General features: G+C 53.1%; 2 protein-coding genes across 4 annotated transcripts; one reads left to right on the top strand and one right to left on the bottom strand.

Moving 5' to 3' along the window:
* Positions 1 to 1103: 1103 nt before the first annotated feature.
* CRYBB1 (crystallin beta B1) lies at positions 1104 to 12217 on the bottom strand. 3 transcript variants are annotated; one of them, XM_042910485.1, is made up of 6 exons: positions 12017 to 12217; positions 10301 to 10506; positions 8420 to 8538; positions 4527 to 4659; positions 2140 to 2282; positions 1104 to 1373 (listed from the first exon to the last, which is right to left on the bottom strand). In XM_042910485.1, the coding sequence occupies exons 1-6, from the start codon at positions 12102 to 12104 to the stop codon at positions 1190 to 1192; spliced, it is 873 nt and encodes a 290-aa protein (XP_042766419.1). In that variant the 5' UTR covers positions 12105 to 12217; the 3' UTR covers positions 1104 to 1189. The 3 variants fall into 3 exon arrangements, with proteins under 3 accessions (XP_042766419.1, XP_042766420.1, XP_042766422.1); XM_042910486.1 differs by having other exon boundaries at positions 10301 to 10499; positions 12017 to 12097; XM_042910488.1 differs by having other exon boundaries at positions 10301 to 10487; positions 12017 to 12058.
* Positions 12218 to 16256: 4039 nt separating this feature from the next.
* CRYBA4 (crystallin beta A4) lies at positions 16257 to 23464 on the top strand. The gene is made up of 6 exons (XM_042910643.1): positions 16257 to 16302; positions 16876 to 16926; positions 17562 to 17680; positions 19310 to 19451; positions 21411 to 21553; positions 23149 to 23464. Exons 2-6 carry the CDS (start codon positions 16888 to 16890, stop codon positions 23294 to 23296), a joined length of 591 nt encoding a protein of 196 aa, XP_042766577.1. The 5' UTR covers positions 16257 to 16302; positions 16876 to 16887; the 3' UTR covers positions 23297 to 23464.
* Positions 23465 to 26908: the final 3444 nt, after the last annotated feature.

Raw genomic sequence — 26908 nt, 5'->3', positions numbered from 1 at the left:
CGCAGACGTAGGCCAAGAAATTCTGGCAGAGGGCAGTCAGATGTCTTGAGGAAGAGAGGTATCATTTTATCATTTGTACAAAGGTGCCATGTGGGATGGTAGTAAGGCCTCGCTGTTTGCTCTGCCTGGAATGTCATCGTTCTTCTTCCCCACCAAAGCGGGCTCCTGTCCCACCCCTCAAGGTCCCCTCAAACATCCCCTCCGCCATGGCAACACACCCCCCCCCGCCCACCCTCCTGCATGGATTAAAGGTTAATAACATCAATCAATAATAACTGTGGATATGGGGGTCAATATGGCCTGGCGCGGGTTTTCAAAGAGCAAAAGGCATGTGCCATTTGTAGTAGGAGGGATGATTCTCAGTGGAACTTGGACCGGGGATTAAGTAACCCTGCACCGGATACAAGAAAATAAGGCTCTTTTCAATCTTCTTTGATTATATCAGGGAGAAAAAACTCTGTGTGGCGTGTGTCTCCCATCTCTCTCCGCAACCCTTGGTAATCACCCATTTTATCAAAGCCCGCGCGGGGCTACAGGCTTAGAGCCTTCAGCGGGCAGGTGTCTGTCTGATACTTGGCCTTCTTAAAAAGTACATTTACACGATTGCTTTCTATCTATGGCATATGATGCTGATTCGCCACTTCCCGTGGTGCAATAAAGCTTCATTTACAAATCAATGCCTCTGAGCGCAAAATAGGAAGTCTGTTTAAATCAAAATATTAAGTAAATAACAAGACAGGTGTCGAGCAGAGAAGGCAAGAAATGAGCAGCGTGCACGAAGGAGCAGAGTTGGAAAGCACAGATTTGTTAAGAGCTCAGCAGTCAGAGGGCCTGGGTTCAAATTTTTGGCTGTGTGACCTTGGGCAAGTCATTTTTCCCTCTCTGAGCCTCAGTTTCCTCACCTGTCAAATGGGAATAATTATGCTCCCAGCCACTTAGAGTAGTCCAAAAGAGATATGAAGAGAACGTGTGTCATGAACTTTTGCCTGTTGTGTTTATTACGAATATACGTAATTATCAAGACAGAGGAAGTCACATGCCGGCAATGATGGGGGACCCCAAAGCTCACATTTATGCACAGACCCAGGAGACAATTTGGCTTTAGGAACTTTTATTTGCACGGGAAAGATGGGCAAACCGGGTCTGGGGGAGGGGTGGGGCAAGGGAGAAGAGCAGAGTGTGGATGGCTTCACTTGGAGGGCTCGGCGGCGAGGACCGGGAAGCAGCCCTCACGATGCCACTGCCTGTCACGCAGGCGACGCACGGCCTGCATCTGCGGCTGGAAGGCCCCCCACTCGTTCCAGTGCTGGAATTCGCCTGGTTCCAGGAGGTACTGGTACCCGCGGTAGCCGGGATATTGATAGCCGACCCAGCTGGAAGGGAAGTAAGGAGCACAGGGTGGAGACGGTCAGCCTCACTGCCTGGCACCCAGATCCCTGCCGGGACCAGCTCCCCCCATCCCTGCAATCTGTTCTCCATCCCTCATGGGCTTTGGTCACAGGAAGCGGGCGCGGCTCCTCTGTCCTGGCTTTGCCCTTCTTGGGGCTTCCTATTGGCTTTGGCCAGTAACACCACCTCTCTAAAAGACCTCAGTTTCCCCTTCTGGAAAGTTATTAGGGGGCCACGTGGAAAAATGTACCTAAAGTACTTCATGTGCTTGGGTGGCAGGGAGATCAGTGCACATCCCACCGATGGTGGTGACGTGGGGCTCACACAACAGAATCGAAAGGATGAGACTAGGTTTTGGGGACTGGTTAGCAATGAGGCACAGAAGAAAGAGGAGCCTCCTTTCAAATAGTGGTTTCCTAGGTATGTAAGTGAATTTACATGTAGTGGTTGCGAACGCACAGTCTGATATCAGCAATACTTTCGTTCAGATCCCAGCACCGCTACCTGTTAGCTGTGGGATTCACAGCTAACCAAGCAATTGCCAGGTTTGTTCACACTGACATGTAATTCATCAGAGTATGAGTCCACTCTCCAGGGGAATAATGCTCTGTGGGTGCAATCCCAGGCCCCAGCACCAGGGAGGGGCCGTGTGGCCTTCCTACGCACCCGATGTTATATTCTAGAAGGGGGACCGCCTTTGAGCTCCGAGCTTAAGGCAGAAGCCACGGGCCTGGCAGGAGAGATGCTTACGTTCCACTGGAGACCCTCACGCTGCCCACGCGGTCACAGAAGCCATAGACCCAGAGACTGGGCACATCGTCCTCCTGGATCTCCATGGTGTTGCCCTTGAAGTTGGCACCTTCAAACAGGCAGATCTTGTGCTCCTGGGAGTCCTAGGGAAGGAGAGACCGGGTCAGGCATGTGAAGTGTGAACGGGGCGAAGAGAAGTAACATAGAGGGGCCCCCTGGGTGTGGACAGAGAGACAGCTGAGTCTGCTCGGGCTGCCATGGGCCTTGCCTGGGGCTGCCACTGTCCGGCCTGGGAGGGCCCTCCTCAGCTGTGAAAAGAAGCTATAACGGCCTGTGTTTCATGGCACTGTCATGCGGGCTACACGTAGTAATTCACACAGCACTCTCCACACCGCGCCTAGCATACGATTCAGTGCTTACCAAACCCTGTATCCGTCACAGTTATCGTTACAGCCGGGGATGCAGAGGCTCAGAGAGGTCAAGACTCTTGATCGGCGTCACCCAGCCAGCGAGAGGCAGAGGCTCTCAGAGACGCAATTCATTCCTCCCAACCCAGCCTGCGCCCTTCTCCCCTCCGTCCCGCCACACCAGCTCTTTTGTAGTTCCTGGGCTCCCAGTTCATCCTTGCTTCAGGGAATTCGGCACCCCCTTTGCAGCGGAAAAGCCCGTCAGGCCTCTTGTGGCTGACTGGGTCCTCAGCCTCCAGGGAGCTGGCTTCCTCGACCACCCCTGGCCGGCTGCCACCGCCCACAGCAGAGCCCCACTAACCTCTCCTGCTCTCCTAGCCCGGGGTGCGTGCCACGTGCTTTGTGATTATAGACTGATTTCTGTGACTGGGTTTTCAGTAGCGGCCTCTTGTGAGGGCAGGGGCCTGGCCTGTCCCGTGAAGAGTTGTGCACCCGGAGCCTGCAACGGAGCCTGGCAGACAGAGGTCAACCGATAGTGGTTGAATGCATGATGGTAAGTGGGAGGTAGGTCAGGTTGGACACCCATCTAATGTCCCAGGAGTGTGGGCTGGGAAGGAGCCAGGGAACCGGGCGGGGAGGGAGCGGGAGCTGCCCAAGGAAGAGACCATGGTGGCCCGCACGAGGACAGTGGCCGAGATAGAGAGGGGAGAGGGGTCTGGTATTCTCAGCCCCGGCAACACCTCCTACCTGGTGGGCATGAGAAAGATACCAGTGCCCGTGACCCGGCCGCAGAGATTCGGATGCAATAGATCTGGGGTGGGGTGCAGGCACTGGGATTTGTCCCCCCTAGTAATAGACTATATAGTTAAGCAAATACGTCCAACCTATTAGAATTTCGACATGCAAACAGTGTAGCAATAGTAATGAGATCGTGATATTCTTATTTTTATCTTTGTACTACGTGGTCAAACCCTGGTTTGTGTATGTTACACTGAGAGCACACCTCCATTCAGACTAGTCAAGAGTTAAGCACTCAACAGCCACATGTGGCTACTCCTTAAGGTATTGGGCAGCAAAGCTCTAGAGGCTACGAGAAACGCCCTGGCCGGTCAACCCTCCAAACAAGCTTTGTTGACATAGATTGCCTTTTAAGGACCGTTGATTGAGAGATACATCTATGAATTCTTACCAGGGGCCCATTACAGCCTGATAAGTCAGCTCCCAATTCTGAGAAATATGTTGGGGCAATGCCAAAACAGCTGGGATCACGGAGAGTCATAGAAGTTCTTCGGGAAAACTCCCATCATGGAGGCAGAAGCTGGTTACCCTTGGAGATCGACACTGGTGACGGAACACACAGCTGGTTCCAGCATCGCAACCAACACTACTCTGGAAAAACTGCCTTTCTTGGGGATCGCACCAGCGATCTTGGCTTTGAGTCTTCCTTAAGTGATACTATTTAGCTCAGCTAAATAGTATAAAGGAGCTACTTCAGTATGTTGTCCTATCATCGTGAAGTTCAAGGTGTCCTTCTACGACATCCCTCTTCTCAGCTACCACACAGGCTTGAACCTACCCCTTGGAGGTTTTGAACAGGCACTGGGATTGTCAGAACTTCTTAGGAGGGTCTAACGTGGAGTCAGGGATGAGAAACAGTCCACAAAGAGAAGCAAGGGAGACACTGAAGTCTCTCGTTCCAACAACTAAGGTAGTGAGTCTCCTCTCTAAAGTGGCAGGGAAGGAAAAACCATATTTCGTATGTCTCATTGGTCCAGGGCTCCTAGCGGGGGCTGGGCACACCAGGAACACCTTATAAATCGATGAGCGTCAGGGCCCAGTGCCCTTGGTCATCGTCCCTCCCTGCCTGCCTTTCCTCCTTCTTTCCCTTGCTCGTCCCCCATTGCCTTGTTTGCAATCAGACTTGACCTTTGCTCCTGCCTCCCCACTGACCCCCCCAGGACGGGCTCAGGAGCCACTCACCATCTTGACAGGCCGGAAGGACATGAGCCTGTCGCTGCGGTAGCTGCTCGACCACGTGTCCCAGCGTGGGTACTCGCCCTTCTCCAGGACGAACATCTCCCCCCGGAAGTTGGACTGCTCAAAGGCGACCCAGCTGGATGTGGGAGGGATGGACAGAATGACGAGGGCCGGGAGGGGCAAAGGCAAGAAGGAGAGAGACCGTTAGCAGAAGCTCTTGGGTTTGAGCCTAGGCTATGTCACTTACAGGCTGTGTGACCATGGGCAAGTGGCTTTACCTCTCTGAGCCTTGGTTTCTTCCTCTACCATGCCTATTTTCTGGAGGCTGGTGGAGGATTCAATGAGACAGTGTGTGTCATTATGTGAGCAAAATGTTTCCCCAGTTGTGGGATTCACACACAACTTAAGCACTACAAGACCCTGGAGTAAAATAAGACATAAGAAGACATTTCCCTTGAAACCTGATTACAGCTAGGGGAAAGTCTCTGTTGGGTGCTGACGAACCTTTGACACTCACTAGTCTCTCTCTCTCTCTCTCTCTCTCTCTCTCTCTGATAAGGAAAGAACAGCCATCCACCCAGAGCCTTGAGCAAGCAAACGGTGTAACAGCCCTTCTTTACGTCCATCATATTGACTCTTCACCTTTTACTTACAGCGAGTGATACTAGCTTTCCATGTGTGAAACGGATGTCAAGGTTCTTTAGACAGATATTTAATTGTGTTCGAAAGGGTCGTTTGAAATGAAATATACTAAACAAATCAAAGTCTTGGTAGCACAGGGGCAAGGGGCACGCTGATACAGGGGCCCAGATCACACGCTGGATGAGGACTGGTCTGGAATATGGAAGACACCCAGTAATTGGTATGGGGGCAGTGGTAGGAGCATCGCCTTCTCAGACCCCTCTGACAATTCAGTGTGACAGTGCATTGGAAGATTTTCAGTCCTCTCCAAGAAAGGATTACAAGCCCGAAGTCACACAGGGCTTTTATTGGCTTTGCCAGTGTCTCCTGATTAAGGATGGGAAGTCCGCTTGTGTTGAAGGGATCCCCTGGTTCTGGGGGAGGTTGATGAAAAAGTTGAGGCTAAGGGACCCATTTCATAGATGGGAAAGTTGAGGCTAAGGGATCCCTTGGCCTTTGCTCTGTATGTGTTCAGGGAGTCTCAGGGAATAAGAGGGGACACTGACATCGGTATCACCTCTCTGGGATCTTCCTCAGAAGGAGACAGGGAGGCATGTAGGGGATGGGCTACCACCATGGACTGAAACACTATGAGCCCCTGGAGCCTCAGGTCCTTGTCTGGGGAATGAGCCAATGCCCCCTGGAGTGACAGAATTAAAGATGCAGTTATGGTCCTAGAACGGAGAGGAATCTGCCTCAGCCTGCTTGATCTAGAGGAGATGAGAAAAGGGTGGATGGATGGATGGATGGATGGATGGATGGATGGATGGATAGGTGGCTGGATAGGTAAGTAGATGGATACAAGGGTAGATGGCTGGGTGGATAGATAGATGTATTGATGGATGGATGGATAGAGGGAGCAGATGGCTGAATAAGTGGAAAATGGATGGATGGATGGATGGATGGATGGATGGATGGATGGATGGGCTGATCTACAGATGGATGGATAAATGGATAGATAGATGGATGATGAATGGATGGTTGGGTGGATGGGGAGGAAGCCTTGGAAGATGGTGCCATGTAGTAATTAAGAGCCTAGACTCTGGAAACTGACCTAAGTTCTAATCCCAATTTATCATTTATCTGCTGCGTGACTTCAGGCAAATCACTCAAACTCATTAAGCCCCAGTAGCGGAGAGGAGAGATCGCATCTACCTGTGAGGGTCGAAAAACGAATGCATGGACCAAGTCCAGCCCAGAGAAATCTCCACAAATACTATCTTTTATGACTAAAGAAAGAACAAAGCTGCAGGAGGTCTGAGCTGATGGAAAGATTCTGATGTAACTTGCCACCCTGCCCGCCTGTACCTCAGGCCTTGGACCTCAGGGATTCTCTGAGATCAGGAAAGACTTTGTGCCCGCAAACTCTCCCTGTCACCGCTCTGGGAGTCATAATACCCAGTGAGGACCCGTTATAAGAATGAGGACTCGTATATATTTGTTTCAATCTTTTCTCGTCTCCTGTGGCTCACTGGAGCCCTACGAGAAAGGAGAGAAGTAGGGCAGGGATATTAAGTTACAGATATGGAAACTGAGGCTCAGAGGGGCCCAGTCACCGTCTAAGGTCCCGGCATGGTGTCAGGTGTCAGGGTGAAGGCTCCTAGGTTTCAGGCAGGCATGCCCCTCTCTCCCCACCCCTGTGCTGAGGGCACACCCCTCCTCTCCTTCCCCCGCCCGCCTCACCCTCTACCACCGCCTTTCCCACCGCCCTGCCGGTCCTGACACAGACTCGGGACGCTGGACCACAGCCCCTCTCCTCTCCCCGTCGGGCACAGCCGAAGACCAGCTGCATCCTTGTTGGAGGAGAAATACTCTGGGTTTGAGTCACTGTCACCAAAAAAAGCCCGAAAACCCAAATTGGCCACATCCGTAGCTTCTGTTCCCAGCTGGGCTTTGGGTCTGAGGGTGGGGCTGAGGCCGTGTTGACCACACCAGGGGTGGGGGTGGGGCAGGAGGTAGAAGTGCACCTCCTTCGCTGAATTTCGCTACACTCACAGGGCAATGGGGAGGGGAAGCAGTCGTCACTGTCACCCGCTATGTTTGGGCAGGCACGAAGTGCCAGGCTGCCTTAGCTCTTTTAGGCTTCAGCATAATTCGATGGAGGGGAGTGGGGACCATTACTCTCTCCATTTCAGAGATGAGAAAACTGAGGTTCGGAGACGGTACAGGTGAATGGGGGAGGTGGGACTTCAACTCAGGCCTGACTGACCTCAAAGCCCATCTCTGCCCTTTTGTACTGCAGTCCCACGATGCTGGGTATACAGGCTGACCCCACCCCTTGGGGGATGGGGGGCTGGTGGGACAAGAGGCAAAGCAGCCACGTGGGTCCTGTCCTGCACTCTGACCTCAGCAGGGCTTGGAGCCGGTATAGCCACTGCATCCACCAGGCTTTCCATGGGGGTCACTAAGGCCCAGAGAGGCCCGGAGAGCCAGGGGCAGGCAGTGGAGTAAGTGATGAAAACACTGGATGAAACTGACCTGAGTTGAAACCAGGAGCTGCCATTTACCGCTGCTTGACTTTGGCCAAGGGACCTAACCCCTCTGAGCCTCTGAGAAAAGCGCCTGCCTTGGGGCGCCTGGGTGCTCAGTCGGTTAAGCGTCCGACTTTGGCTCAGGTCATGCATGATCTCTCGGTTCCTGAGTCTGAGCCCCCCGCGTCGGGCTCCGTGCTGACAGCTCGGAGCCCGGAGCCTGCCTCGGATTCTGTGTCTCCCTCTCTCTCTGCCCCTCCCCCACTCGCGCTGTCTTTCTCTCTCACAAAAATAAATAAAACATTAAAAAAAAAAAAAAAAAAAGAGCAGCCCATGCCTCATGTAGCAATCATCTAGGTAAAGCCCTCAGTCGGTGTCCAGCACCTAGTGTGTGCTCAGTGGATGCTGACTGTTTCTCGTAAGGCTGCCTGAGGCCCAGGAGGGAGGCAGTGGGAGAAGCAGGGTTCGTTCCTTCTATAGAGAAAAAGCGTTTCTCCCCCAGAATCGTGACTTACTGTGAGTGTGACCTTACGCTAATCAAATCATCTCTCTGAACCTCAGTTTCTTCATCTGTAGAATGGGAAGGGGGATAATACCGCCCCCTCGCGTTTGAAACAAGGACTGGAAATATTACACGGGTCTCCACTAACATGGAGCAGGTGCCCAGGAAATGGCAGCTACTGTGTTTCATTATTATTATTCTACTGTGGCCCTGGGAGTGCCCTCCCCCCCGCCAACACTCACGGTCCCGAGGTGACAATGAGGCTGCGCACTCGGTCGAAGCCACGGTCTCCCAGGTTCAAGCACTCCCCAGAGAATTCCACACGCCGGCCCTGGAAGTTCTCCTGCTCAAAGACCACCAGCTGCAGGAGGGAACCCCCGTCCCCGGGGCGGGGGGGCGGAAAAGGGTACGGAGTGAGGGGGGAGGTACACCCCCCAGGTCAAAACTTCATTAAGTATCTATATAAGTAAGAGCAGACCCACACGGATCATAGGAGAGTGGGCCACGAGGCAAATTCTGTGCAACTATCCTGTCCTCCCTTCCTTACACTTCTGGACTGAGCATCTCTGCACCATCTTTAGGAATTGATGGCTCTTCCTTCCCGCCTCGGTGCTGTTCCTTCTGCCTGGAATGCCCTCTGCAATATACGTCCCCATCCTGGAGCTCATCCATGGTCCCTGTCCTGCTCTAGGCTCAGATGTCACCTCCTCCAGGAAGCCTTCCCTGATACACTTGCCCCATGCGGGCTTGGTTGAGTGACCCTGCACTGTGCTTAACCCATTATCAGCACAACCAACACGGTCCCTGCTGCTTTGCTTCCTGGCTTCTCTCTGCGCACCCCCTCCCCTTTATTCAACCTCCAAAGACCAAAGTCTCCTCCAGGGCAGGGTGTGGGGTTGATCTTGTTGTGCACCCGCAGCCTCAGCCTCAGCGCCTGTCATGGAGCTAACGCTCAGAAAGCACTTGCCAGTTCACCTGCCTCAGCGTAGGGGCCTCTGTGCTGAACTTGGGCTAATCCCTCCCTTCACTGGGCCTCCAGCATTTTGTTGTCCTGAGCTGGGAAAACCTCGTCGTTCACTTGACCTGAGGCAAGTGTCCTCCTTCTCTGAGCCTCAGTTTCCCCAGCTACACAAGGAGGAGGTGCACACACCCTTGACCCAGCACGTGCACGCCTCCACTTGCCCTCCCCAGAGGAACTCTGGCACGTGGGCCTCAGGAGACACGGACAAGAACGACCCGGCCACACTTTTCGCCAGAGAAAAGCCAGCAGCCACCCAAATATGGTCTTCAGGAGTGACGGTCCCACTGTGACACATCAGCAGCCCAAATGAGTGACCCATAGAAACACACAGCAATGTGGCTGACTATTCTGGATCTCGTGGGAGTGGGTGGAAAGAAAAGGGAAAAACCCAAATGATTGCATACAGCATCATTCTAGAAGTTAACACCACGTAAAATACAAACACAGGAATTTCTTTTAATGGCATAATGCATAAAAATGCAGGGAGGCAGGGGTACCTGGGTGGCTCAGTCGGTTAGGAGTCTGACTTCGGCTCAGGTCATGATGTCACAGCTCGTGAGTTCGAGCCCCGCATCGGGTTCTGTGCTGACAGCTCAGAGCCTGGAGCCTGCTCTGGATTCTGTGTCTCCCTCTCTCTGTCCCTCCCCCCTTCACACCCTGTCTCTCTCTCCTCTCAAAGATGAATAAAAACGTTAAAAAAATAATATCAAAAAGAACGAACTGCATGACAAAAGCCAGCCACATGCGGACCACATGAGAGAGCACGTAGTGAACCCAGTTCTGTGCACCCCAGTTTGAAACCTAAACCCACCCCAACCGGAGAGGCTAGATGTTGAGCTCTACGGAAGCCCTTTCAGACCTCAGTGCCTCGAAGAATTTTCCGGAGGGGCTGAGGCCACCTGCAGCTCCTAGAGTACCTCCCAGGGGGCGGGTGGTTCCTGCTGCTAAGCCAGCCCACCTCTGCCCCCCCTTCCTTTCTCAAAACTCCGAGGGGGGGGGGGGGAGGAGGGAGGAGGGAGGGGGAGGGAAAGAGGAGGGGAGAGGGGAGGAGGGAGAGGAAATGCAGGGGTGGAGCCCAGCCACTGCTCCCCGGAGTGCTTACCTTGTAGTTGCCTAGAGGCAGGTCCCCCGCTTTTGTCGTTGGCACGGATGCGGGGGCCAGGGCGGGGCCGGGGCTGGGGGCCGGTCCTGCAGCTGGGGCCCCTTTCCCCTTCCCATCAGGCCCTGTGTTCGCTGCCGCTGTAGCTGAGGACTTCACAGCCTGAGACATGGTCCCCACCTGCAAACCTCTGCAAAGGAACCTTTGGCCTGGGTCACTCAGGGATGGCGCCCTTAAGCTGTGTCCCAGCCTCGCATTCCCCTCCCCCCCAACTGGCCCCAAGATGTTCGCAGCCCTCTCTGAACTCATTTGTGCGCTCTCTCTCTCTCATTCTAAGTCCCCTGCCTGGGGACCGCTTTTTCTTGGTGTGCCTTCCCCCAGGCCTCCTGCCACCTGCCGCCCCCCCGCCCCCCCACCACCTGGCACGCCGCTCATCAGGCTTCTCTGCTGGTTCCATTCAGATCGCCTCCCCAGATTCATAACAAGATGTCCCATCTGGGGGTCCTTGGGGTACCCCGCGCACGTCACCAGCATTTGTGATCCTGAATGCTGAGCCAGTGCGGTGGGTTCAGTGGGGGCCATGGCATCCCCTCTGAGCTCAGAGAGGGGAGTGACCCGCCCCAGCACACACGGCTGCTAAGAGGTAGGGCTCAAATCTCACCTCAAGCAGATGGACCCAGCCGCCGGGTTATTACCTGCTCTGCTCTTTCCTTATTCTGATGAGCCCACCCCACCGTCCCCAGCGGCATCGGCCGTAGATTCTCAACCAACACCTGTTCCGGGAATGAATGCCTGCGGATTCTTGACCTCTTCCCGGGTTGACCTGCTGCCTCTGGCATTGGCCGCCAAGGGTGTGTGGGTGCAGACACGGGCCCGGGACTGGGGCATAATGGAGGGAGCCGAGAGAGTGGGTCGAGTGTACGTAGGGGCTTCTGAGACGAAGCCCTCTCCGGCTGCGTAGGCGCTGGCTGGAGAGGGCTTTGGTCAATGCCTGTGGCTCCTCAGTGCTTTGGGGTCATGGGCGCCTTTGAGTGTTTGAAGAACGCCCTGTGATTGCCCCCCTTTCATTTTGGAGACAATTTCTGGGGATCTGAGGACCCCCTGCCAGTACAGATTAAGGCCCTCCGGTCCCTGGCTGGTTCCTGAAGGCTTTGGGTAAGAAAGAGCTAATTGGGACAAGTAGACCCTCCCCTCTACTTCCCCCAGGAGGGTTGTCGTTTCTCTGCCGTGCTCTGCCCACTCTGGGCAGGCCAGACATCTGGGCCACATCTGTGACTTCCAGGCTCTTGCTTACATCCCTCACAACCCCCATGTCACTCTGGGAATCAACATTCCCCTGAGCTGGCAGTCAGGGTCCTTCCTTCCTGGAGATGTTCCTGTTCTCTCTCCCTCTCCCTCTCCCTCTCCCTCTCCCTCTCCCTCTCCCTCTCCCTCTCCCTCTCCCTCTCCCTCTCCCTCTCCCTCTCCCTCTCCCTCTCTCTCTCCCTCTCCCTCTCCCTCTCCCTCTCTCTCTCCCTCTCTCTCTCTCCTTCTCTCTGTCCTTCTCTGTTTATTTTTATCTCCTCTCTCTCTCACTCTGCCTTTCTCTCTCTTCTGCTACAGCTCTCTTTGCCTCCCTCTGTCTCTCCCCTCCTCTCCTCTCCTCTCCTCTCCTCTCCTCTCCTCTCCTCTCCCCTCCCCTCCCCTTGGGCTCTCGGCAGCTGCCGGGTCCCCTCTTACCTGGGGACCTGCTACTTCCTGCTAAAGGACAGGCAGGCAGACGGGCGGGCGGACTGGTGCAGTGGGTGACTGGGGGCCGACCCCCCATTTTATAGTCTGGCAGACACCAGGGCCCATGCCCTATGACACAAAGCTGGAGCTGGCTCAGCAGGCTCTGGGCTGGGGGTGGCCCCTGGGGCCCCGACCTCGCCTAGGTTACTGTGGAGAGCAGCAGTTTCCATTGTGAGCCCAGCTCGCACAGCAGAAACCCTGGCCAGCTGCCACTTTGCCTCGCCCCCGTGCCTGGCCCCTACCGGGAGGCCTTTCTCCAAAAACCCAGCTGTGCTGGGCCCATGGGGTCCCCGCTGGCTGCCAGTCCTGGGACAGGGAAAAGAGGAGCCCCGGGAGGGGGGTGGTGGTGGGATACTTGGGTGACAGGGGGCATAGCAGGTGCGAAAATGCTTTGTAAAGGCAGATGTGGGTGTGATCCCAAGAGCCCCGCCTACTGAGTGTTTGCAGTGTCCTAAGCGCACCGCCAAAAGCACGACTCCTGCCATCTTGGTCAAGCCCCAGGGCAGCCCATCTTATCTGGTACTTTCAATGCCCATTTCACAGATGAGCTCAGCTCTCTGAAAGAGAGGTCGGAGGCAGGAACCGGCCCAAACCGGCTGCCCCGGGGGCCTGTGTGCTTCATTCTCCTGACATCTGATCTCGGCTCTGGCCTGACTTTCTGCCCTCAGTATAGACGTCAGGCTGTGCTCAGGCCTGTTGAAGGTTCAAAGCCTGAGTCCTGTTCCTCTATCCACATTGAGCCCAGATTCTTCCTCCACTCTTCCGTGACCTGCCTGTAGAAGTCCCCCCGCTGCCCCCCCTGCCCTAAGCTGACCCTGGGGACAGAGCTGGTGGCCAGGAACACGACTGCCATCTGGAAGCTTCCTTGGGGAAGCCCCGAACCCCACTCCCTTCTTGTCCTCTGCTGGACCCCAGCACTGGCACAGAGGCACCCCCAGTCAATTTGGGGGGGACTAAATGGTCCCACCAATGGCTCATGATGCAAGCTGGGGCACAGGGGGAAATGGGGGAACCAGGGTGAGGGAGAGAACCAGGGTGACTGGCTGGGAGACGTGGAGAGGCACAGAGAGAGACGGAGACAGAAATGCAGAGCAGCAGTGGGGGAGACGGACGGTGCAGGGGAAGAGACAGAAGGCAAAAGAGAGCAAGAAAAACTCAGAAAAACGGAACAGACACCAGAAGTCACATCTTCCAATTCCTTCCTTTTGCAAACGGGGAGACTGAGGCCCAGCCGGAACGGGTGACTTCCCCAAGGTCACGGAGGGTGAACACATGTACTGCTGGGGGGGGGACTGCTGAGCTGGGTCAGCCTGCAGCCTGGCCCCCTGGCCCCAGGTAGTGGTGACAGCATGGGTTCCTGCCCCCTGTGTGGGGGGTCCAGGGACCCAGGCCCCACGGAACTCAGCTCTGCCTGGAAATCACGCTGGCCTGGGGCCAGCTCTGCCGGCTGCCCCTCCACCCCCCCACCCAACGTCCCCTCACTTCCCGGCCTCTCTCTCAGCCTTTCATCCTCGGCCAAGGCCTAGGAGGGGGGGCAGGAACCACAAGATGGGGCAGCCACTGGAACAGGGGCCAAGATGCCTGCGGCTGGGGCGGGGGGCGGGGGGAACCACCCACAGGTCTGGGCTTCAAGGCCAGGCTGTCTGGGAGAGTTCCATGCTCCCTCGTGGCAATGGGCCCCCTGCCAAAGAGTGGGGGTAGAGGTAGGGGATGGCCCCCCATGCTGGGTGGCTACACCCTGAGCCTTTTCACTGACTTGGGTCCCGCAAGCCTCACTATGAGGGGCTGTCTCTGGGATGCATCCTGTTTACAGATGAGGAAACCAAGGCAAATCCTTTTCTCCGTTCTCAGCCTGGGAGCTCATCCATGAAATGGAATTGGGAGTTACTTCTTTTTAATTCTTCAACCCAGGCTCTTGAAAGCAATGTACTCCTGCTTTTCCATGAAGAATTCTTCATATATATATATATATATATATATATATATATATGTTCATGTATATAGTGATATATATATATATATATATATGTGTGTGTGTGTGTGTGTGTGTGTCAAAGTTTATTTATTTATTTTGAGACAGAGCGCATGAGCAGGGGAGGAGCAGAGAGAGAGGAAGGGAGAAAGAATCCCAAGCAGGTTCTGCCTTGTCAGGGCAGAGCCTGACTTGGGGCTTGAACTTACGAACCTTAATATCGTGCATGACCTGAGCTGAAATCAAGAGTTGGGCGTCTAACCCACTGAGCCGCCCAGGCGCCCCCCCCCCCATGAAGAATTATTTAATAGGAAGTCATTTTTGCACCTTTATTGAGCTGTAATTGGCACATAACTTTGTGTAAGTATAAGGTGCACAGTGTATTGATTTGATGCACGGGCGTGTGTTGCTGCTTTGTTTTGTTTTGTTTGTGCTTGAGAACAGGTAGGATCTACTCTCTTAGCAACGTCCAAGTACGTGATGGAATATCATTAGGTACAATCACCATGCTAGGTCCCCAGACTTCTTAATCTTACAAGGGGGGTTGCCCCCTTTGAACAACATCTCCCTGTGTCCCCCACCGGCCAAGCCCTGGAACACCACTTTACTCTCTGTTTCTATGAGGGTTTTTTTTGGCAGATCTCATGTTATATAAGTGATATCATACGGTATTTGTCTTTCTCTGTCTATTGCAAATGGCAGAACTTTCTTCTTGCTCATGGCTAAGTCATACCCATGTTTATATGCCACATCTTGATCCGTTCATCCGTTGGTGGACACTTGGGTTTCCCCCACGTGTTGGCTGTTGTGAATAACACTGCAATAAACACGGGGGTACGGGTATCTTCATAGTAATCACCTTTATAATTAGCAATGATAATGACAGTGAGGAGGTACATAACGCTTTCTGTGTTTCAGTTCAGGAGTGGCAAGTGTTGTTCGTGGGTAATCACACTTATCTGCACATTACCCCTATCTCTTAGGCTGAGCCCAATTTATTCTTCATACCCATTTTGTACACGGGGAAACTGAGGCTCAGAGAGATTAAGCCACACGCTCAAGTTTTCCAGCCCGTAAAGGGAGGTGCGGACCCAGGCTGCTTGGTCGCAGAGGTTGCGTCCCTGGCCTTTTATCTTTCATGATAGCCCTTCATCAGAGTCACGCATTTGACAAGGCTGCCTCTAACCAGCCCTGGAGGGAGCTAATGTTGCCATTTTGTAGGCCATGAACTTGAGATCAGACATCCTCCAGGTCACCCAGATGTTAAGAGGCAGGGCTGGATTTCACCCAGAGCCATCTGGTTTCCAGCCACACTCGTTCTCCGCTGTCAGTGGCCCCTCTTGGGTCAGCCCTCAGAGGGTGGGAGTGTGGGGACGGGTTACCCAAAGCAAATCTTACCCCCTCCCCCCCCCCCGGATATCTGACAGGTTTATTTGCACAGCAGCGTTCACACCCACCATCTCCTTTATTCTGCCTACGGAACCATCTGGACTCCTCTTTGAACTCTGTGGGTCCTGGAGATCTTGGCCCCTGCCTGCCTTCGTGCCGGGCTCCCTCTTTCAGGGTCCTGGAACTCCAGCTCAATTGGGCTACTGGCTCTTCCTCGCACATATGCTCCCAAGTTCCCACCTCTACACTTTTGCTTAGAAAAAGCATTCCCTGAAGCTCACTTTGTATACATCCTCCTCACCCTTCAGAGTCTCGCGCCTGCCTTCAGAGTCTTGCTAAATGCCACCTCTGACATGAAGCCTTCCCTGATTACCCCTACTGGAAGAGGAGGGGGTGGGGGAGGAGGAAATGTACAGACATTTGATGAACGTTTTCCCTGTGGTAGGCATGTTACATAACCTCACAACAACCCCGTGATATAGTTTATTCTTGTCCCGTTTTATAGGCAGAAATGGAGGCGAAATGACCCGCCCCAGGTCACACGGCTAGGAAGGGTGAGGGTTTTGGACTCCTTGTCCAGTGCTCATTCTCCTGCTCCAATCAGGAGTCTCATGGAGCTGATTAAGGTAGAACTTCCCCTTCTCTTCTTCATGGCTGATCCCTGAGGGAGGCCACCTGACCCTCTCCCTTCCAGCTACAGCCAACGCTGCTGACACCTCTCAGTTGGGACTTCAGCCAGGACTGGCTTTTGTTTCGGTGGCTCACATGCTGAGTCCGAGCTTTGTCTCCCAGGGGCCCTCTCCCCTCCCTGCCTATAAGAGCCTGACCTCGGCTGGTCCCCGCATGTTCTGGCATATTCTCTGGGTCCGTCTTGGTAAGTCCCAGGCTTGGAGAAAGGGTGGGATCCACGTTCCGAGCGAGCACTGTGGGAGGTGGGGAGGCCAGGTCTCCCATCCTGGGGATGTCACTGTGCCATGCTGAAGGTCATCCTCACCTTAACCAAGGTCAGGCCCCAGACATCACGGCCAATACCTACTACCTTCATTTAAAAGCAGAATTATTCCTACAGTCCCGTTGCCTCAGTGGCCACCGTGAGAGTCGCCTCTTTGGGTCAGGTGTCCTCTTGCGGGGAGGGGGCTCTCAAACTTAGCACGCTGGCATTTGCTGGAGTGATGCATCCCACTGGCAGCCGCGGAGAATTTCCCATAGTGAGCGGATAAATTAATACCGAGCAGGGCTCAGAGGCAATGGGACCCGGAACGGTGAGTTGTGAGATGGTGTGTAGAATGGAAGTAAGGGAGATGATGTTAGTCACAGATGGGAAGAGGAGAGGGCCCCGTCGCATCTGGACGCCATCTGGCTCCGACCCTGCCCAAACGGGACTTTAGCATCCAGAGGGACAGCGGAGGGGCGGGCCAGAAGCTTATCATGTTCTTCTCTTGCCCAGGAAGCTGGCAACATGACCCTGCAGTGCACCAAAACCACAGGACATTGGAAGGTAGGCAGACCCACGGGGTGCTGTCTGAGGAGTGGGGGTGGGGCCGCAGAGATGGGCGACCCCCTCGGTCCTCCTCCCCTGAATCCCCACCTCACGCTGGGGGCATGTTATGAGAGCCCATTTTGTAGAGCATGCAATCAAGGCCCAAAGAGGGGAACGGGCTGGCCCAAGGTTACACACAGGGGTCTCGATTCGCACTTGGGTCTTCTGGCCCCAGATTTAACCGTTACACAGTGGCAAACAGGTGACTGCACACAGTCTCTGGGCACGGTTTCTTCGGCCTCCTCTGTGTTAAAATGCGTTTGTTTCCAAATTTATCATCAGCCTTTAAAAACCTAGAGGGTCCACAGAAGAGTCCAGATACAGTGATGGTCTTGAGACACTGGAAAATCTGGCCGGCATCTCCAGGTGGCAAAAAACAGGTGGCACTGAGCTGAGACCACCCCTTGGCGGGGTCTGTGCTTTCCAGGGTGCGGCCCTCGCCCTCTTCACCCACCTGGCTCCCGGAGACATCTGAGTTTGCGATCCCTGCCCCGCCCCCGCCCCCGCCCCCTAGTCCTGGGGTGAGGTCCTAATCCCTCACCCCCCACCGGACTCTGATTGAGGCTGGTCTTCACCTTTTCCCTCTGTCATAGATCGTGGTGTGGGATGAAGAGGGCTTCCAGGGCCGGAGGCATGAGTTTACGGCAGAGTGCCCCAGTGTGCTGGAGCTTGGCTTTGAGACTGTGCGATCTTTGAAAGTGCTGAGCGGAGCGTGAGTCTGGGCTGGGGGTGGGGGGGGGGAGGGCGCGGATCTGAGTTGGGATGGGGGCGGACAGGAAGGGATCTAGAAAGGAATGTTCTAGGCCCTAACTTCCCAGACTCTAACGGTACCGGTGTGCCTTCCTTGGGTTTGAAGTGCTGGGGAGTGGTATAAGGTTAAGCAGGTTGTGCACTGCCCAAATGCAGAAGGCAACGTTCATTCAGAGCCTGCCCACTGGATGAGGCAGCCCTGTAGGGGCAGATCTTTCGAACCAAGTGTTGGGTCTGAAATGTCCCTCTTTTGTGTAAATTGAAAGCCACATATGGCCATTGGGAACTTATTTGGAGCCAGTGCGACTAAAGGACTGAAAAAAATTTTTTAACATTTATTCATTTTTGAGAGACAGGGTGCGACGGGGGAGGGGCAGAGAGAGAGGGAGACACAGAATCTGAAGCAGGCTCCGGGCTCTGAGCTGTCAGCACAGAGCCTGACGCGGAGCTCAAACTCATGGACCGTGAGATCGTGACCTGAGCTGAAGTCAGACACTTAACCGACTGAGCCACCCAGGTGTCCCCAAAACCAAAATTTTAATTTAACTTAATAGAAGTGTGAATTTAATTAGCTACTTGGGGCTAGTGGCTACGAGAGTAGATGGAAGTTTCTAAAAGTTTGGGAAGTAGCTTGAAAGGAGAACAAGGTTCTAAGTGATTCGGAGTCACTTTAGACTATGCCCGTGAGTGCCACGGAGGTTATCTGGGGTATTTATGCACCTCACACCCGGGGAAACACTCTTCTAGCTTCTGCTTTGTACAGATGGGGAACTGAGGGTCAGATGGGAGCAGCGACCTGTCCAGGGCTGTGTCCAGCAAACTGCTAGGCTTTGCCGGGGGGGAGACAATAACCTCAGGTTCATTACTTACATGCGACAGCTTGTTTCTTATGCAGACAGCGAAAGCAAGGGCATCATGGTGGCAGCCGCGTCTCAGGTCCCACAGGATGATGCCAGAAGGGGCCGGGTGACAGCAAGTGTGGTGGGCGCCCCGCTGTTGGGGAGCCGCTCCACGCTTCGGCTGGGGCTTGCTGCTAGACCCTGCAGGGTGGAGGGCGGTGGACAGTCCCATGTCTCAAGGGACCCCGAGAGTAATCGTCTCATGGAAGCCTTCTCAAGAAAGGGAGGTGGGTGGGAATGGTCCTTGGCCGCTCCTCACAAGACTGCCTGTCTCCCCGCGTTCCTGGAGGATCACAAGGAATCCCACCAAGGCTTAGGTCAGCCTGTGATCAAGCCGTGTCTCCACGGCCCAGAGGACCGCATGCAAGATGGCCAGGCACCGGCACAGAGCAGTTCCCCCACCCGAGGGACACACAGCAAGGCAGTGGACTACAGGGTCTGGACTAGGTTTCTTCACCTGAGCACAGTGGATGTCCGGAGCCAGATACTTGTGTTATGGGGGCTGTCCTCTGCGTTCGGGATGTGTCGCAGCATGTCCAGCCTCTCCCTGCAGACACCCTCTCCTCCCTCCTCCCAGCGTGACAACTAAAAATGCCTCTAGACGTTGTTCGATGCTCCTAAATGATAACCACTGATCTTGCATTGGGACGAATGGTCTCTTACCTCCTGCTCTCTCTACCCTCTGCCTGCAGGTGGGTAGGCTACGAGCACGCTGGCTTCCAAGGGCAGCAGTACGTGCTGGAGCGGGGCGAGTACCCGTCCTGGGATGCCTGGAGCGGCAACACTGCCTACCCAGCCGACAGGCTCACCTCCTTCCGACCGGTGACCTGCGCTGTGAGTCCCGCCACCACCTCGTCCCAGTGGGGACTTGGGAACAGAATATGCCAGAGTTCACATCCTCTTGTCACTTAAAAAAATTTTTTTTAACGTTTATTTATTTTTGAGAGAGAGAGAGAGAGAGAGAGAGAGAGCGCGCATAAGTGGGAGAGGGGCAGAGAGAGAGGGAGACACTGAATCCGAAGCAGGCTCCAGGCTCCGAGCTGTCAGCACAGAACCCAACACGGGGCTCAAACTCACTGACTGTGAGATCATGACCTGAGCCAAAATTGGACGCTTAACCCACTGAGCCACCCAGGCACCCCCATCTTCCTGTCACTTACGTGTGACAAGGCTTCCCTCCCTTCTCTGAGCCTCAGTTTCTTCATCTGGAAGTGGGGCCACTTCGTGGGGAAGAAGAATGGGTAACATCTGGACAGAGACAGGTGCAAATGTTGTGCCCTTGGCGACTTTGGTTAAGATTTGAGCCCCTGCGTGTTTGGTGCCCCTCTTTTCATGACTCGGGGATACTGGCAGATAAGATGGTGAGGAAGGTTCTATTTCTTGCTCCTGATTCCTTACCAGTGTTCCTGATTGTATGCTTTAGCTACTGTTTATGGAGTCGGGGGTGGAGGTGGGCACTGTTATCCCCATCTTACAGACCAAACAGCCGAAGCTCGAAAAGGTGTATTGTTTTTCTCCAAAGGCAGCTTTTATTAATTTAAAAATCATTGATCGTCCAGAGTTCAGGAAAACACCTGATATGGCAGAGTAAGAAAAGTCTCTCATCTCCACACCTCTGAGACAGAAGCCCGGTCGTAAAGGTGCTGGAGACTTCCTTTGGTCTTGTTTGTTACCCACAGATTCTGCCTGTCCCAATCGATACTGACATCTGTGTCTGTATCTATACACCTATATCGTCTATATCTCTGTATCTAGGCCCACTCGTAACTTTGTTATAAAGATGGAAACACAACGAATGACAGGCTTGGAAGCCAGCTTTTCTCCCTGGGCAAATACATCACAGTCATCCTCCTGGGTGATGAAATCTCTTTGACAGCATCGCTGTTCATGGCTCCCTAGTGTCTCAGGGTGTGAGTAAACTCATTTGCTCATGTATTTATTCCACAATGGCCCAGGCGCTGTGCCGATATAGGGACCCATGGTGGACTGTGACAGATGCTATCCCTGATTTCACACAGTTTACAGCTTCCGATTTCATTTTGCCCTCCAAACGAACCTGACAAGGAAAGGTGATTAGCTTCATTTTAGGGGTATGGCAAAAGGGGAGAAACTGTGTGACATGTCCAAGCTGGTACATGGAGAGTCAGGATTTGAACCCAGATCTCAACAGTCCTCTTCTTACCTCCGTCTACCACCGGATCCCCTAGTGGGATATTCAGGTTGATCCTTCTTTTTCTCTTTTCTTTTCTTTTCCTTTCCTTTCCTTCCCTTCCCTTTCCTTTCCTTTCCTTCCTCTATCTCTTTCTTTCGTTTTTTTCTTTCTTTCCTTTCCTTCCTCCATCTTTCTTTCTTTCTTTCTTTCTTTCTTTCTTTCTTTCCTTTCCTTTCCTTCCTCCCTCCATTTCTTTCTCTTTCTTTCTTTCTTTTCTTTTCCTTTCCTCCTCCCTTTCTTTCTTTCTTTCTTTCTTTCTTTTCCTTTCCTCCCTCCATCTCTTCCTTCCTTCCTTCCTTCCTTCCTTTCTTTTCTTTCTTTCTTTCTTTCTTTCTTTCTTTCTTTCTTTCTCTTTCTTTCCTTCTTTCTGTTCCTTTCCTTCCTTTCTTTTTCTTTGTGTACATTTCTGGAAAGGCAAATGCTATACGCTTGTAAGGTTTCTGGTGCTTGCTGCCTTACTGCCCTTCCAAAAGGTTTGCAAGGAAGGCTGATGGGGGTGGGGATCAAGGGCAGGGGCTTAGCAGGGGCTCCTTGGTTCTCAGCTGGGTGTCTGGTGGCCTGACAGTTTCCCTTGCCTACAGAACCATCGTGACTCGAGGCTGACCATCTTCGAGCAAGAGAACTTTCTGGGCAGGAAAGGCGAGCTGAGTGATGACTACCCCTCCCTCCAGGCCATGGGCTGGGATGGCAATGAAGTGGGCTCCTTCCATGTCCACTCGGGGGCGTAAGTGAATCCAAGGCTCTGCCTGGCGGGGAAGGAGAGGCTGTTGGGTGGGACAGGGACACCTCTTGTGAAAACTGTGTGCTGGGGACTTTGGGGCTCTGACGCTCACAATCCGGAGGAGGACACTCAGGCACAGGGAGGTATCAGGCGGAATTTGTGGGGTTGCAAGTGGTAGATTCCCGTATCAACCTGACATTATTCCCAAAGGATATTTATTGACCCTTGTAACTAGCTTCAGGCATGGCTGGATCCAGGTGCTACAGCAGGGCTCTCTCTTTCCTGTTCTGTCTGTCTCACTGGGGCTATAATCTCAGGCAAGCTCTCCCCATGCAAAGACAACAGTGAAGCTTCTTACCCCAGCCCGCCCCAGGAAGGGCGCCTCTTTCTCAGTGATTCCACCCAACGTTCTCAGAAAGGCTCTCATTGGGCTGATTTGGGTCATGTGCTCGACTCTGAACCAATCGTCATGCTGCAGGAAGTGGGTGGTCTAACTGGCTAGGAAGGGTCACATGCTCTTCACCAAATGAGCATTTTCCCACGTTGACTGGGAGGTAGCATAGGGTGGCAGAGGTCTCTCCCCAGAAAGGAGAGAAGGGATGTCCAGCCATAAAGAAAAAGGTGTGGCTCAAGCACCGTGTTCCACGTCAGCAGCAGCTGGGTGACCAAATCTAGCCCAGGACGGACTGACCCTTCCCACCCTTTCCCGCAGGGGCTGGCAGGTGAGGCCTGACATGTGAGGTCTTCACTTGGGGAGGACGATACCGCCCCCTTCTAGGCGCCCTTTGGCTCTTGGCAGGGATGAAGGTGGGAGGGCTTTTGTTTGTTTGGTTTTGGTTTTTGGTTTTAAGTTTTCTCAGGAAGCGTCAGAGGATCTTGTTGTGAGTGGGATGAACCTCTTGTGGTTCTTGGGTCCACTTCTCTCTTGCCAAAGAAGAAAGAGAAGCTCAGAAAGTGAGACACCGAGTCTTGACTGGTCCTGAACAATGTAGGGGTCGATGAATTGAAACAACATAGCCCGTTTCCTTGGAAGGGCTTCTGGCTAAGGAAGGAGGGAAAGGAATAGGATTCCCTCCTTTTCTCCTTCCTTCCTTCCTTCCTTCCTTCCTTCCTTCCTTCCTTCCCTCCCTTCCTCCCTCCCTCCATAGTTATTAGCCCCTCCTCTGTGCTGGGCATTGCACTAGGAATCAGAAATCCCAATGAACGAGGCACACACACCCCTACACCTAGGAGCTCACCTGCTGGTGGAGGAGGCTGACATTTTACAAATAATCTGATAATTGTCTAATTATACAAGAACTACCCAGGACCCATAACGGACTGTGGCCTGATTTGGAAAGCAAGTCCTCAGAACAAGCTGAGACCCAGAGGATAAATACAACTTGGCGGGGGGCCAGGCAAAGAGTGGCTGGAATGGTGTTCTTGGCAGAGGGAACAGCATGATCAAAGGCCCAGTAGTGGGGGGAGCAGGGCACATTCCGGGCACTGAAGGGAGGCCAGGATGGCTGAAATGTGTCTGTAGCGAGTCCCTTCGTCCCCCGTGTGCTCACCTCGCTGATGCCTCTCTAGGGTAACCGTCTGCCTCTTCCCTTTCCCAGCTGGGTTTGCTCCCAGTTTCCCGGCTACCGAGGCTTTCAGTATGTGCTGGAGTGTGATCACCACTCGGGCGACTACAAGCATTTCCGAGAGTGGGGCTCGCACGCCCAGACCTTCCTGGTGCAAAGCGTCCGCAGGATCCAGCAGTGAGCAGGGGGGGACCGGCGCTGAAGAGCCAACGCGTGCTTGTCTGGACGGAGGGGCTGTGGCGGTCTTTCCGTGCCCTCTCCTCTGCCTCCCCCTGTGCCCCGTGTGAGCCCAGCACCCATGTGAGCCAGTTCATGCACAGTCAGCACGAAAAAACAAAAAGTAATAAAAAAGAAGGTCTAGTGTTAGCTTGTGCTTTCCGACGTTATTAATCCTTTCAAAGAACCGGTCTTTTGCTTGGTTGGTGCCCTTGATCATTTGCCTGCGTCTTCCTTCATTCAGCTTTACTCTTCTCTTCAGTATTTCCTTGCTTCTATTTACTTTGGGTTTACTTTATTCTCCACATCTGTAGCTTCTTCTTTTTTTTTTTTAAATGTCTATTTATTTTTGAGAGAGACACAGAGTGTGAGCAGGGGAAGGGCAGAAACAGAGAGGATGACACAGAAGCCAAAGCAGGCTCCAGGCTCTGAGCTGTCAGCGCAGAGCCCAACGCGGGGCTTGAACTCGGGAACAGCGAGATCATGACCTTAGCCGAAGTCAGACGCTCAACTGACGGAGCCACCCAGGTGGCCCCACATCTGTGGCTTTTAAGGGTAGTCTCTTGAGTCATTAATGTTGGGCCCTGTTCCCCGCCCCCCCCCCCCCGCCATATATTCATTTAGGGCTATCAATTTCCCTATGAGCACAGCTTTGGATGCTCCCCTCAGATTTGAACTGGACGTGTCTCCATTATCATTCAGTCTGGTATTTTCTGTTTTCCTTTGTGATTTCTTCTTTGACCCATGGGCTCTTTAATAAAGAACTTGCCTTTAATAAAGGCATGTTATCCCCTTGGGATTTTCTAGATAGTTTATTGTTATTGCTCTGTTATCAAGTCCCTGTGGTCAGAGAATACAGTGTATAAGATTTCAACACTCATGCTCGCTTTGGCAGTACACATACTAAAATTGGAACAATGTAAGATTGCAAGACTCTAAAATGAATCCAGACTTATTTTATCGTCCAGCAAATGGTCTGTTTTTGATAAACTTGGATGTATACTTGAAAATTGTTTAAATTTTGCAGTTGTTGGGTATAGCATTCTGTCAGTGTCAATTAGGTCAAGCTGAGGTTGGTTAGTGTTTTTGGCAAATGCGGTTTAGATTTTTGTACATTTTTGCTGATTTTATTTTATTTTTTTAAAAAAATGTAATGCTTATTTTTGAGAGAGAGAGAGAGAGAGAGGGGCAGAGCACGAGCAGGGGAAGGACAGCAAGAGAGCGAGACACAGAATCTGAAGCAGGCTCCAGGCTCTGAGCTGTCAGCACAGAGCCCGATGCGGGGCTCGAACTCACAAACCTCGAGATCGTGACCTGAGCCCGAGTCAGACACTTACCTGACTGAGCCACCCAGGTGCCACTTTGTTGATTTTTTTAACTCAGATTTTTATCAATCACTGAGAGAGGGTTGTTAATATCTCCTACTAATAACCTGGATTTATCTGTTTCTCCCTTCAGTTTTATCCATTTTTGTTTCCTGATTTTTTTTTTTCTTTTTTCCAGAATGTTGATACTCTGTTATTAGGTGTGTGTGCGTGTGTGTCTGTGTGCGTGTGTGTGTTTTCTTAAAACTAATCTGTTAGTCCAACGTGGGGCTTGAACTCACAACCCTGAGACAAAGAGTCACACGCTGTACCGACAGAGCCAGCCAGGCACCCGTAGGTGAACTTACATTGATGATTGCTATCTTCCTGCTAAATTGTTCTTAGTACACAAGTGTTTTATTTTTTATGTTTTTAATGTTAACTTATTTTTGAGAGAGAGAGAGAGAGCGTGAGCGAGCGGGACGGCCAGCCAGTGGGGGAGGGCCAAACAGAGGGACAGAGGATCCAAAGCAGGCTCCGTGCCCAGCGAGTGCAGAGCCCGACCTGAGCTGAAATCACGTGACTGAGCCACCCAGGCGCCCCCTTAGTTTGTGTTTTTTAAAGCCACGTGTGAAGGGGGCCAGTTCTCTCCCCTAGCGACATTTCTCATATCCCTTTTGTCTTTACCCTGTTCCTTCTCACATACTACCCTAAAGTCCTCTACCCCCTAAGGGAGGTCTCTGAAACAAAGAAATAAACTCCCTTTCCGCGCTCTCTCCGGCTCTCTCCCCACCCTGGTTTCTTTATTATGTAGATTGCCTTAACAGTCATAAGCCCTCTGGCTCTTTTTTCCGGAGTGTCTTCCTTTGCTGTAAGTCAGTCGGACAGAGACCGGACAGGGTGGGGTCCGAGCCGCCTGCTGGAAAAGATAACATTATCCGGCTCCGGAAGGGGAGGGATGTGTTTGGGAACATTTGTTCTTGGGTAATTCTTAACCCCTCGTTGGGTCGTCCCGTTCATTCAGACCAGCATTTGTCGGGGTCCCTCTGCGCGCCAGGCCCCCCGGGGAGTGGTAAACAAGGCACGTGAAGTCCTTACTCTCAGATGAACCCACCATGGGTTACAACGTCCTGGGAGAGTGTGGGGAGCCTGTGGGCTGCCGGGCTGGGATGGGTAGGAACAACTCTGGGTGATAGGAGATGGGTGGGGGGGCGAAGACTCTCCTGGGTGCTTATCTCTACGATCGCCTCTTGTCTGAACTTGATCCCTGAATGTCCAACTGCCTCCCGGGCACCTCCGCGTGGACGTCCAAACGCGCATTGCAAACAGCTCATCAAAACAGAAGCTACGCGGTTCCAGCTGGAATCCATAACATGTCTCTTTCTCACTCCCCAATCCAATCCATTGCAAATCCTGCAGGCTGTCCTTGCAAACTGTACCAGAATCCAATCACTTCTTACCATCCCCACTGGGTCCAAGCCACCCCCCTCCCCTGCCACCCACCCCATGTAGTTTCACATCCCAGGTCAAAACCAGAGCGTTCACACCCGCCATCAGGTCTGAGGCGCCAGTATGTGGCCCGGAGAGTGATGCCAGGTGGCTAAGAGTGGGAGGTGAGGGGGGCACCTGGGGGGCTCAGTCGGTTAAGCGGCCGACTTTGGCTCAGGTCATGATCTCGCAGTTCTGGAGTTCGAGCCCTGCCTCGGGCTCTGTGCTGACAGCCCAGAGCCTGGAGTCTGTTTCAGATTCTGTGTCTCCCTCTCTCTCTGCCCCTTTCCAACTTGCATTCTCTCTGTCTCTCTCTCTCTAAAAAATAAAGATAAAAAAATTAAAAAAGAAAATGGAAGGAAAATGGACCTTGTCACTCCTTTGCTCAAAACCCTCCTCTCCTCCTCCCCACAAAACAACACAAAACACAACACAACACAACACAGCACAACAGCATCTTTCTAGTTAACCGGCTGGCCGTCACCTGCCTCTCCCATGGCCCGTCTCACCGCCTGTCCCTCCAGTGAGTCTTCCTCGAACATGCCAAGGGCATCTTGCTTGCTGTTTGCCAGAACAGAGCCCTGCAAATTGGCAGCTTCAGCAACGGATAAGTATTTCTCGCTGTACTGGAGGTTGATGTCCAAGATCAAGGTGCAATCAGAGGTGGTTTCTGGTGAGGCCCCTTTCCTTGGCTCGCAGGTGGCTGCCTCCTGTCTGTCCCCACCTTTCCTCTGTGCGTGCGCCCCGGTGTCCCTTCCTTTTTTTGGAAGGACCCAGTCCTATTG

Source organism: Panthera leo, chromosome D3, assembly GCF_018350215.1.
Source record: "Panthera leo isolate Ple1 chromosome D3, P.leo_Ple1_pat1.1, whole genome shotgun sequence".
In the NCBI taxonomy this organism is placed as follows: Eukaryota; Metazoa; Chordata; class Mammalia; order Carnivora; family Felidae; genus Panthera; species Panthera leo.
This window is presented reverse-complemented; position numbering and strand designations above follow the sequence as displayed.